This window comes from Zalophus californianus, chromosome 5 (genome assembly GCF_009762305.2).
Source record: "Zalophus californianus isolate mZalCal1 chromosome 5, mZalCal1.pri.v2, whole genome shotgun sequence".
NCBI classification, from domain to species: Eukaryota; Metazoa; Chordata; class Mammalia; order Carnivora; family Otariidae; genus Zalophus; species Zalophus californianus.
In genome coordinates this window covers 108,328,815-108,339,451 of record NC_045599.1, presented here as the reverse complement: position 1 = coordinate 108,339,451, position 10,637 = coordinate 108,328,815, and the positions used below count along the sequence as shown (strand labels likewise).

The 10,637-nt window shown below is 41.1% G+C and overlaps 1 protein-coding gene across 7 annotated transcripts in view; it reads right to left on the bottom strand.

The window, feature by feature from the left end:
- Positions 1 to 751: 751 nt before the first annotated feature.
- The window catches only part of GEMIN5 (gem nuclear organelle associated protein 5), a 43,302-nt gene continuing 33,416 nt past the window's right edge, over positions 752 to 10,637 (bottom strand). For all 7 annotated transcript variants that reach the window (XM_027605125.1, XM_027605129.1, XM_027605130.1 and 4 more), the window contains 5 exons: positions 9,189 to 9,437; positions 7,305 to 7,467; positions 6,026 to 6,530; positions 4,590 to 4,686; positions 752 to 4,006 (listed from right to left, as the gene is read on the bottom strand). In XM_027605125.1, coding sequence (XP_027460926.1) covers positions 3,839 to 4,006; positions 4,590 to 4,686; positions 6,026 to 6,530; positions 7,305 to 7,467; positions 9,189 to 9,437 — 1,182 coding nt within the window. In that variant the 3' untranslated portion in view covers positions 752 to 3,838. The remainder of the gene's footprint in view (positions 4,007 to 4,589; positions 4,687 to 6,025; positions 6,531 to 7,304; positions 7,468 to 9,188; positions 9,438 to 10,637) is intronic.

Below are 10,637 nucleotides of genomic sequence, written 5' to 3'. Positions count from 1 at the left end.
GAGGGAGAAGCAGATTCCCGACGCAGGGCTCGATCCCAAGACCCTGGGATCATGACCTGAGCCAAAGGCAGGCACTTAAGCGACTGAGCCACCCAGGCTCCCCTGTAGGAAGTTAATGACCAACTGTGTAAATGGAATTGTCTCTTCACTTTATAATCCTTGACTGAGTGTTCAGCCTTACTAGGAAAACTAGTTTTAATTCTGTCCTGGGACCACTCCATTTGGTGGATTAGCTTGTTAATTAGTGGACTTTTAAGACAAATTGAACTTGTGGTATTGTAGCATTGGCTCCATACTATTTCCAACCCTTCCAATTGGCACAAAATAGTTTCAAGAAGCCTGGTATAGGAGCAGTTGTAGGCTTTCCACTGGGATGTTCACATATAAGAAGAGAGTTATTTATCACTGGTTTGTGGTAAAAGCAGCATAGGTGAGGGTCAGTGGTTCTCAGCCAAGTTCTTTGGCATGCTGGTGACTGTGGGGCCTGCATAGATGTCCTAAATTTATTTTTTTATTTTTTAAAGATTTTATTTGACAAAGACACAGCAAGAGAGGGAACACAAGCAGGGGGAGTGGGAGAGGGAGAAGCAGGCCTCCCGCGGAGCAGGGAGCCCGACGCGGGGCTCGATCCCAGGACCCTGAGATCATGACCTGAGCCAAAGGCAGACACTTAACGACTGAGCCACCCAGGCGCCCCTATTTATTTATTTATTTTAAAGATTTTATTTATTTGAGTGAGAGTACAAGAGTGGGGGGGAGGTGCAGAGGGAGAAACAGACTACTCCCTGAGCAGGTAGGGCTTGATCCCAGGACCCTGGGACTGTGACCTGAGCTGAAGACAGACACTTAACCAACTGAGCCACCAAGGTGCCCCAGATGTCCTAAATTTGGATTCAAAGAGGGAATTTATCTTTGCTGCGGTTGAGGAGACTTAGGTCAGGAGAGATGTTGAGGTGAAGGGTTGAGGAACTTATTGTTGAGTGGGAGGGATAAGAGACAGTTTATATAAAGTGTTGCTAAAGAAAGTGCACAAGTTTAGTAGAACTGGCAAGAACTTTGCTTTGTATAGTATCTATGAACACGTGTAGGGCTTTGTGAGTGGTTGGTTATGCTCAGAAAGGGATGGTCCTGTAGAGTAACCAGAGAATGCTAATTATGGGTGAATTCAAGCCCCTCCACATACATTGCCAAATGTTCTTAAATTTCTGTTCTAACCTAGTAAGGTTGACTACCAAGTACACGCCTAATTGTCAGCTAGTGCTGGTATGAATGAGTTGAGTCTTTTAAGTCTAAGCTATTAATGAATATTCTTTCAATTTCCTAATTTATTCAAGTTCGTAAGTTTCCATCATACACCTACTAGATACGAGACACTGTAAATAGGTGCTAGGGATAAAACAGCACATGGAAGACATCATCTCTATCCTCATTGGAGCTTACATCTGTGTTGCCAAAGAGTACCTAATTCACAAAAATAATTTGTGAGCTGTAAAGTACAGGAGACTGATGTCCTTTAGGTTGTGGTTCAGGGACGGTCTTTCGAGAAGGGACATTTGAGCTGAGATCTAAGAGATGGATAAGGAGGGACCAGGCGAAAGAACAACTTGGGCAAAACTACTGAGATGACAAGAAAACTCGGTGGGGTCCAGCAGCCTAAGAGACCAGTGTGGGTGGGATGTAGAAACAAGGATGAGAGTGTTAAGAACAGGAGGCCAAGAGATAAATGGTGGGGTCAGGCAGGGCCTTTGAAGCCCTGCAAGATGATCTTTTTTCCACTAACAATGGGAAAGTACTGAAATAATTGTTTTAAACAGGAAATTGGTAAGATCTGATTTGTAATTTAAACTTCTCATTGGTATATGAAGAATGGAGAATCAGTAATAAGAGCAGGTTGAGAGACAGTGGGAGGTGAGAGCAATCATCTGGGTAATGAGATGGTGGTTTGTATTAGAGGGTTTGGACTGGGTAAAGGACCAACACTAATTCTACATTTGCTTAGCGATACCTACTTAGAAAGCTTGAGTCAACTCCTTGTTGCTTTGGCTCTTTGTGGTTCTGATAATTAGGGAGATAGAAATGAAAACCATTTATTCAAATTGGAATGGCTTTAACTACATTATCTAGTATGGGAAAGAGGAGAGGAGTTTGGGAGGAAATGGAATCGTGTCACTTCTGTTACCTTCTGGGTAGTTTTATTGCTTAGTTGTCAAGTAGTAACTCTTGTTCTTACCAAAGCAGTAACCGAGCAGTGTGTAGGATTCCTCCAAGCACAGATGATGGTTCTGATAAATCATGAAGGAGTTTAGAATTTCTAGTTTAATAATACTGTTCTTTAAGTGGAAGGGAATAAATATTTTCTATCTCTGCAAGTTGAAGCATTTGTTCATTTCAGCAAAGATTGTAGAACTGATACCTAGTTCTCCACATAGCCATGCCTATGTATAATCTTTGCAGCCAAGAAGATTTTCCATCCCTGGTAACAATGCATCTTCTTCCTCAAGTTCAAGTTACTGTGTAAAGAATCATGAGGATCTAAATTCTACAATATTTGTAAATTTTAAATTCATTTTTAAATTCTAAAGCTAGGTCTAGTTAAAATAAACAAAACCCCTGGTCAGATCTTTAAATAATAGTCTCTCAAACTTTTTCCTTCCTAGAGTTCCTGTTAATGAATTTTATTCTTGCTGCTCACAACAACTCCAACTTAGGAAATAATTGAAAAATAAACTGGACACTCACACAGAAAAGTTTTCACAATGAATCCCAAAAGAAAATAGTTATATTACTGGGAAAGAGTGATCCCTCCTGACCCTACCCCAGACTATCTGATTTTTACACCCCAGCAACTGGGATATTACAGAAACATCTGTTCCTGACATTGTTCAACTATTTAACCAGAGAGAAGAAAAGACCTCAAGAGAATGCTCAATAATGGGTGGGGAGGGGGGAGAATGAACAGGTTTTACAATTAAATAGTATGTAGGATCCCATTATGCTGAAGTTGGGAGTCCACTGATCCAAAAGTTACATATGCAGAATTATTCGTTTTTCTTCAAAGACCATCTGTGGCTTTAATTCTCAAAGGGTCTTGTGATCCAAAAAAGATTAAGAGCCACTGAAACAGTAATTTCTTCCTGAGCTATTTTGATCACCATTACATTTTATAAAACTGAAGGGATAAGACACATCTGAGTTTTAGTTATTTGTTCTTCTAATGCTTTAGTAAATGATTTGCTCTTAAATAAGCAATTAGATGAAACAATAAAACCAAATTTTTGACGTAAAGTTCAGATGGATGGTAAAGTCAACATGATGGGTAAAGGCCTATTTCACATTCTAAGTGAAGTCTTTGGAAGGACAGAAGGGGAGAACCCAAGCTAACAAAACCAGTAAGGAAAAGGATACCAACTCATAAAATGTAGCAATTCTATCTCCAACAAGAACGACATGTTTACCATCAGGGGAAGTATTTATAAAGGTAGCTTGTGTTTAAGAACATAACACTTTGGGTAGTTAAAAAGTTTCTCCTCTTTGGGTGAAACCTGCATAAGGCTTTAGAGATGACCAACAATCACCCTGCAGGTATTAGTTCTGAATATCTACTGCCGGCTTTTCATGATCCTTCCTCCAGGAGGAAACCACAGTTGAGTCCGAAGTCCGATTCCATTATGTCTAAGGGTAGAATAGAGTCAATTCAAACTTGACCCTCATTTGTTATATTTAGATCACTGCAAAAACATCTAGGGATCAGAGTGAATGTTTGGCACGGTGTAACTGCAAGGTGAAGGGTGTCATACGTTTTGAATTTGGCACAGTTTTCTTAAAGGTCCTTGAAAATTCACGTGCAGAAGGTCTGGCAGTATCTTTTGTAAACTTTAGTGTTGCCGTATTTCTGAAGGAGCTCTTGGGCCTGTCGCTGCATGTCCTGGGTCACGCTGCCAGGACACTGGGACCCGATGTGAAGCAGGATAAGGCAGCACTCCAGCACATCTGGGAAGGGCCAGGTCTGAAAGATGACACGGGGATGAACAAGGAAACATTTCAGAAGAGCCACATATACCTGCACAGAGGCACCAGCAACTCAAAAGTCTCATCTGGTGAAACTTCTCAGGCACGGCTGGGCCATTTCCTTTATAAGGCTTTTTGTCAGTTCCTCTGAGGACAGAGGACACTCAAAACTGGATGGCTACTGGGACAGCCTTTCTCAAATGAAAGACTCTTTTTCTAGAGCCCTATTCAGTTAATTCAAATCATGATTCTCCTTTAATACCAGGGCCATATTCAAATACACCCATCCATCTGTAAGCTATCAAATACATGGTACCAATTTTAATTTTATTTTACTTCCCAATTCCAAAATTTGTTCCATTTCTCTGAAGAATGAGGTATAAAATTGCTTGGGATGTCAATAATCCCATTCTCACAAACATTTTAGTTAACCAGACACAATGGGATCCTAAATTTTTAATCATACAAATGTGTAGATTTCAGAAATGGTACAAAGAATCAGATGACCTTAAAAATTTGGTATAGTCAATAGATAATATAAAAAAATCATGTTTTACCAAATGAACTGCTATAAATCTTACCTTAACACTCTCAGGAAATTTAGCTATTTTCTCATTTGCCTCCGTCAGCCTTTTGGTTAATTCAGGCAGAGAAAGTGGCTGATTTTTTTCTTCTTTACTAGTAAAAATAATAATAATAAAAAAAGCCTAAGTCATATGCCTTGCCCCACATAACTTTTAACTGTTATCCTATAAATAAAATTCTTTTGTCAGCTGGGTCTTATCTCTCATTTTTAATACAAAGGTCAAGAGGAGGGAATTTAATTTGATATGAATTTTTCCAAATGAAATACCATTCACTATTTTCCAAATTCCCACTTCTTAGACACATAATTCTAACGAAAATTTAGGATCCTGAGGTTTTCAATTTGGCAGCCAAGTGCAGAAAGCCTGGATTTCTCTGGGAATAGTCGACATAGCTGGGGCTCCTAACCATAGGTATATGGATGCACACTTTTTCTGGGAAGAGTGTCTTAAGCTTCTCAAAGGAGTCCTGTGATCCAGAGGTTAAGAGCTGCTGGATTAGAGAACTTTTTAGTGTTTTTCTTGTTACTAAAACCAAACCTAGAGCTGCCTAGAGTGTGGTGGCTTACTGGAAAAGTGACTCAAAACTCTGACTCGAGATTTCAATGGGAGTCTTTTTTTCCCCCAATGGGAGTATTTTTACAGCAAAAAATATATAAGGGTTTCAAAACTTCTTAATTTTTTTTTTTCAGTTACTAACACTAGTTACCAGTTTATTGATGGTACTAGTTACTCTGTTCTAAGCCTTGTGCTGGGAGACAATCTAGGTAAAAGGCACTCAGCATAATAACCAATCAGTAACCGTTAATCACCACAAATGCCCAAGGCAGAGAGCCCTGTAATAGTGCAGATGAGCTTTACAGTGATTGGTGATTGGCTCCTGTCATCCACCTGGACCCTATGTTCAACAGAAGTGCTTAGGATGCTATAGCATTCTGATCACTTGGGATTTTCTCAATTCAACATGCAGTTTTGTACCACTACCCTTTTTGTGTATTTTCTGGGATAGCACAAAACAGTGAAAAACTGTGGTTTTCATTAATGATGCAATAATACAACTCCCCATTTTACATGATTAATTTTTTTGGGAGGGGGAAATCTACTTTTTGCTCAAAGGTATTGTTTTATTGTCTGTGCTATTGTTATTAACATTATTTGTGATTTCATTTAATTCCCCAAACAAGCGAGGTAGGAGTAGGTACTCTCAATTATAGATGAGGGAACAAAAGCTCAGAAACATTAAGAATCTTGCCTGAGGTCACTCAGCAGAGCCAGGATTAGAACCCATGCTGGACTCTGAGGCCGGTGCAGACTATATTATGGTGCTGGCAAGTGACCTGATCAAGCTCATCATGTGCTGATTTTTATCTGATGATGATGTGAGAACTCAGCAGGGTATTTCCAATTCCACCTTGTATAGACTCACTACTTACCACTCGCTTGGAGGACTAGAGAGGGACTGTTCTGCCACCTGTTCAGATTCATTCTTATCAGGACCATTTGTTGTAGATTTACAGACTTGACTCTTCTGGTGTTGGCGGATCATTTCTGCCAAGGTCTCTTGGACTTCAGCAACGGTTCTCTGTGAGTTTTGGAGACTGGCGTGCTTTTCTGAAAAAAGCTCTTTACAAGTGATCAGCATTTGCTCGCTTTCTTCTGTGAGTCTCACATCTAACTCTGGAGGCCTGCTTGGCTCTGGCTGAGAAACTTTGGAGTCTATTTCTTCAGGGCTGGCATTGTTTATCTGCTGGCTTTGCTCAACAGAAGTTGTCCTTCTATGAGCAGCTCTTACCCAAACACTGGATTTGGGGCAAGGCCTGGAGAGAGACCACCAGAATTCATACAAATGTCCATAAATAAAAAAGGCCTCCAAACTTTTGAAAGCTGGTGTGGTGGGGGACTGATGTTCACCTAGTTTGTCTCTTAGATGGTCACAGCCTAGGAGGAGAAGAAAAGGATTTAGGGTTGTGTGTTTCTTTATCTGCCAGAAATCTGGTCCCTCCCCTTATGTTTCCTATCACTCAAGGAGAGGATCTCAAGAAGAAAGGATAGCGGTGATCCATGGGACCACATCCCTTCACCAAAAGCCAACTAGAGCTAAACATTTCCTGACCTAGGACAGCATTCTTGTTGCTGTAGTCTATGTGTCAAAGCATTATAGAAAAAATATTCCATCTTCCTATTAAAGCTCTCAGAGGTAAGATCCCACTATGTCTCTGAAAAAAATCAGTGATTTAGTTTAGTGACTGTGCAGTTCAAAGAATGTCTTTCTGCTGTGCTTCTCTTTTTTTTAATTCATTCATTGATTTATTTTAAATGTTTCTCTACACCCAACGTGGGGCTCAAACTTCTAATCCTTAGATCAAGAGTTGCATGCTCCTCCGACTGAGCCAGCCAAGCACCGCATGAGCTTTTTCATTCTTAACTAACTTGTGAGCACATGGCTATTTCTCTCAAACTGTGTAGGAAAATTTATAGAAGGAAGTAAGGTAGATAAGGTAGGTAGGGCCAGGTAAAGGAAAACAGCTCAGTCATTCTGGCTACCTCTTAGGAGCCTGGGTAAGAGAATTCAAACTGGGTGGTAAATGACATAGCTGGCCGGTCTCTATCTTTCACTGATGTATGTCCTCCTAGGGCTATACCACTGGTGGTGATTATATCATCCATTAGTAGGCATGCCCCAGCAGAGATGGTGGGGGGGCGGTCATTTACCTTCAGGAAGAAAGGCTGAGTGCACTTCCTGCATGATGGTGAAGTTTCCGGAGTCGTAGCTCCGGACCACAGCGCGAAGCAGGGCTTCCACAGCCCCGTCCCAGGAGGCCACCTGCTGGCTCAGCACTGCCAAGGTCAGGTCATGGCAAATGTGAAGCAGAAGCTGGAGGGAGGAGCCAGAGTTTCAGTTAAACAATCTCCCACAGCGAGCACTGCGATGATACCAGAAATATTCCTATTGACTGCACTTGGAAGAAGTACAGACAGTGGACGTTTAAGAAAGCTTCTCCTATCTCCGCCAACCATTTTTGCTTCCCTATTTGAGAAACTTTCCTATCTAGCTGCACAGTAACATACCTTGTCTGGTGTTAAAGTCTGCTCATGCTAAAAAAAAAAAAATGCCTTGACATTTGTATTTAATTAAAACAAAAAGTGAGTTTCAGAACTAAAAGCTGTAATTCAACCAACCAAGCTGGAGTGTAATTAAGATTAATTTATAGTGAGCAATTTGATGAGTTTTGATAAATACATATATCTGTATGTATATATATCCTACACTCACCACCAAAATCAAGACCTAGACCATTTTCATCATTGTAAAATATCCCCATGTGTCCCTTTGTATGCATTCCCCTCTCCCCACCCCCTGGCAACCACTGAGCTGGTTTTGGTCACTATAAATTTTGTCTTTTCTAGAATTCATATAAGTAGAAATACAGAGTATACAGTCTTTTGTGTCTTTGTTTTTTCACTTATCATAATAGTTTCAGGATTCATTGATACTATTTGTATGCCACTAGTTCAGTCCTTTTTAGTGTCCACTGTATGGATAAAACATAGTCTGCATTTCCGTTCACCAGCTGATGGACATTTGGGTTCTCATTTTTGGTTGTTGTGAACTAAGCTGCAACAAACATTTGTGTACAAGTTTGTGTGCACACCTGATTTCATTTCTTTTAGTGAAATATCTAGGCAGTGGGATTGTTGAGTTCCTGAGCATGTCTATGTTTATTTATTTATTTATTTTTTAAAGAATTTATTTATTTATGAGAGAGAGAGAGAGAATGAGAGAGAGAGAGCACGAGAGGGAAGAGGGTCAGAGGGAGAAGCAGACTCCCCGCCGAGCAGGGAGCCCGATGCGGGACTCGATCCCGGGCCTCCAGGACCATGACCTGAGCCGAAGGCAGTCGCTTAACCAACTGAGCCACCCAGGCGCCCGCATGTCTATGTTTAACTTTATAAGTTTATAAGAAACTGCCAAACTGTTTCCCATAGTGTTATATATCATTTGAGAAAGTCTTGTTTCTCAAAAATAATGTACCCTCATTTTCAAAAGAAAAAGTAGACAAACTGATACCTATTTATAGGATGGGTATAGCTCTTACAATGAATCAGCTTTATCCCTCTGCATCAATATGGAGAGATTTTACAAACTGCTCACTGAAATAAGGAAGGCACAAAAGAATACATATGGCCTGACTTAGGGGCTGCCTTTGGTGAGCTAGGAAAGGGAAATGGGGTACCAGGGACTTCAACCTTGTTATATTTCTTTTACTAAAAACTAGAAGAATATATAAAACAAAACCAAAACACAGTGAAGCAAAAATGACAAAATGTGAACGTTTGTTAATTCTGGTTGACGGGTACTCTATTTTTCTCTATGCTTTTCTGTATTTTTAGACTTTCTTTCTGCCTTTTTTTTTTAAGAGAAGACTGATCAAGGCTAACTTCAAAGCCAAAGGGCTTTAATCAGTCTGGAGGGATCTTTCCAGGTTGCCTGGGCCTTCCTTGGTCTTTTCTGAAAAGCAAACGGCATTCAACTTGTTTCATTATTATACTGGACATGGACTAAGGAAGTCTTACTACAGAGTGCAGACAGGGTACCTGTTTGGAGGGAGTGTTGTTTGTAGCAGATGGGTACTTGATACTCTGCAGTTGCTGTAGTGCTGCCTGACAATGCTCTGGGTTATCCAGGCCGAAGGTACTCTTCCATACAGCAGTCACCCTCTCCACGAAGGGTCCTTCAGTGCCTGCAGCCCAGGCGTTGTAGGAAGAGCTTCTGGCCTCTGAAAGCTGCCTTTCCTCCAGGTGCTTGGACAGTAGCTCAAGAAGGCAAAACACCAGTCTCTGCCCCTGGAGCCCAACAACAAAGGACAGGAACTGTTATGCAGTGGAAGTGCCTGTCTCGAGAGTTCTCAGTTTCTCAGTGTGTTCCCCATTACATCTGCAGCAACCAAACCCCTTAGTGGGCTGCCTCTGGCCAGTGTGAGTCACGAGCAAGGGGGGGAAAGATGTGATCTAATAGACATTTTTCCAGATGCCTCTGCAGGGATCCTGGGAGTAGCCTGGAGCCCAAGCAAACATTTTTATAACACGGAACCCTGCCCACTATAATGTAAGCCACATGCAGGCCAGCCACCTAAGTCTTGTGGCCCAGTTTGAGAAAAGATGGCCTGGATTCATCCAGTTCTTAGCCCCTCCCCAAACTTTAGATTAAGGGATACAGAAATAAAGTGTAATGGGCAGAAGGTACTACAGCAGATAAGCTGTGTAGATCTGAGAGCTGGGGCAGATGTTAGGCACCATGTCTCAGTAAGTTTAAGAGGGAGTCAGCTGGAAGAGAAGAAAATAGCACACAGAGAAGCCCTAGAAGAAAATCTTTCTTTTTGCTAGGCTTTCAGTTGCCATGAGATTCATGTGTACCCTTATATAATAATATCTTCTCAGTTAAGCTTCAGACGGTCTCTGTTACCCATAGCCAAAATAGCCTGATCATTATCAGAACATCATTTAGCATAAGCTTAAAGGTTTTCTTGCTTTGATAAGGATGCTGTTTAAGAGGAAAAAAAGAAATGCTAAATAGCCATTTTGGAAACTTTTTTTTTTTGCTATGGATAAATTAAACTCTCTCTAGATTTGGTCACTTATAACTAATACACAAAATGACACTATCTTTGAGGGTATACTCCTTTTGTCTCCATTTTTATTTTGCAGTTCTCAGAAAGCTACTATTTTTTTTAAAGATATTTATTTATTTATTTATTTAAGGATTTTATTTATTTGAGAGAGAGAAGGAGAGAGAGAGAGCATGAGAGGAGGGAGGCTTAGAGGGAGAAGCAGGCTCCCCACTGAACAGGGAGCCCAATGCGGGACGTGTTCCCGGGACTCCAGGATCATGACCTGAGCTGAAGGCAGTTGCTTAACCAACTGAGCCACCCAGATGCCCCAAGGTTTTTATTTATTTGACAGGGAGAGAGACAGCCAGAGAGGGAACACAAGCAGGGGGAGCGGGAGAGGGAGAAGCAGGCTTCCCGCAGAGCAGGGAGCCCGACG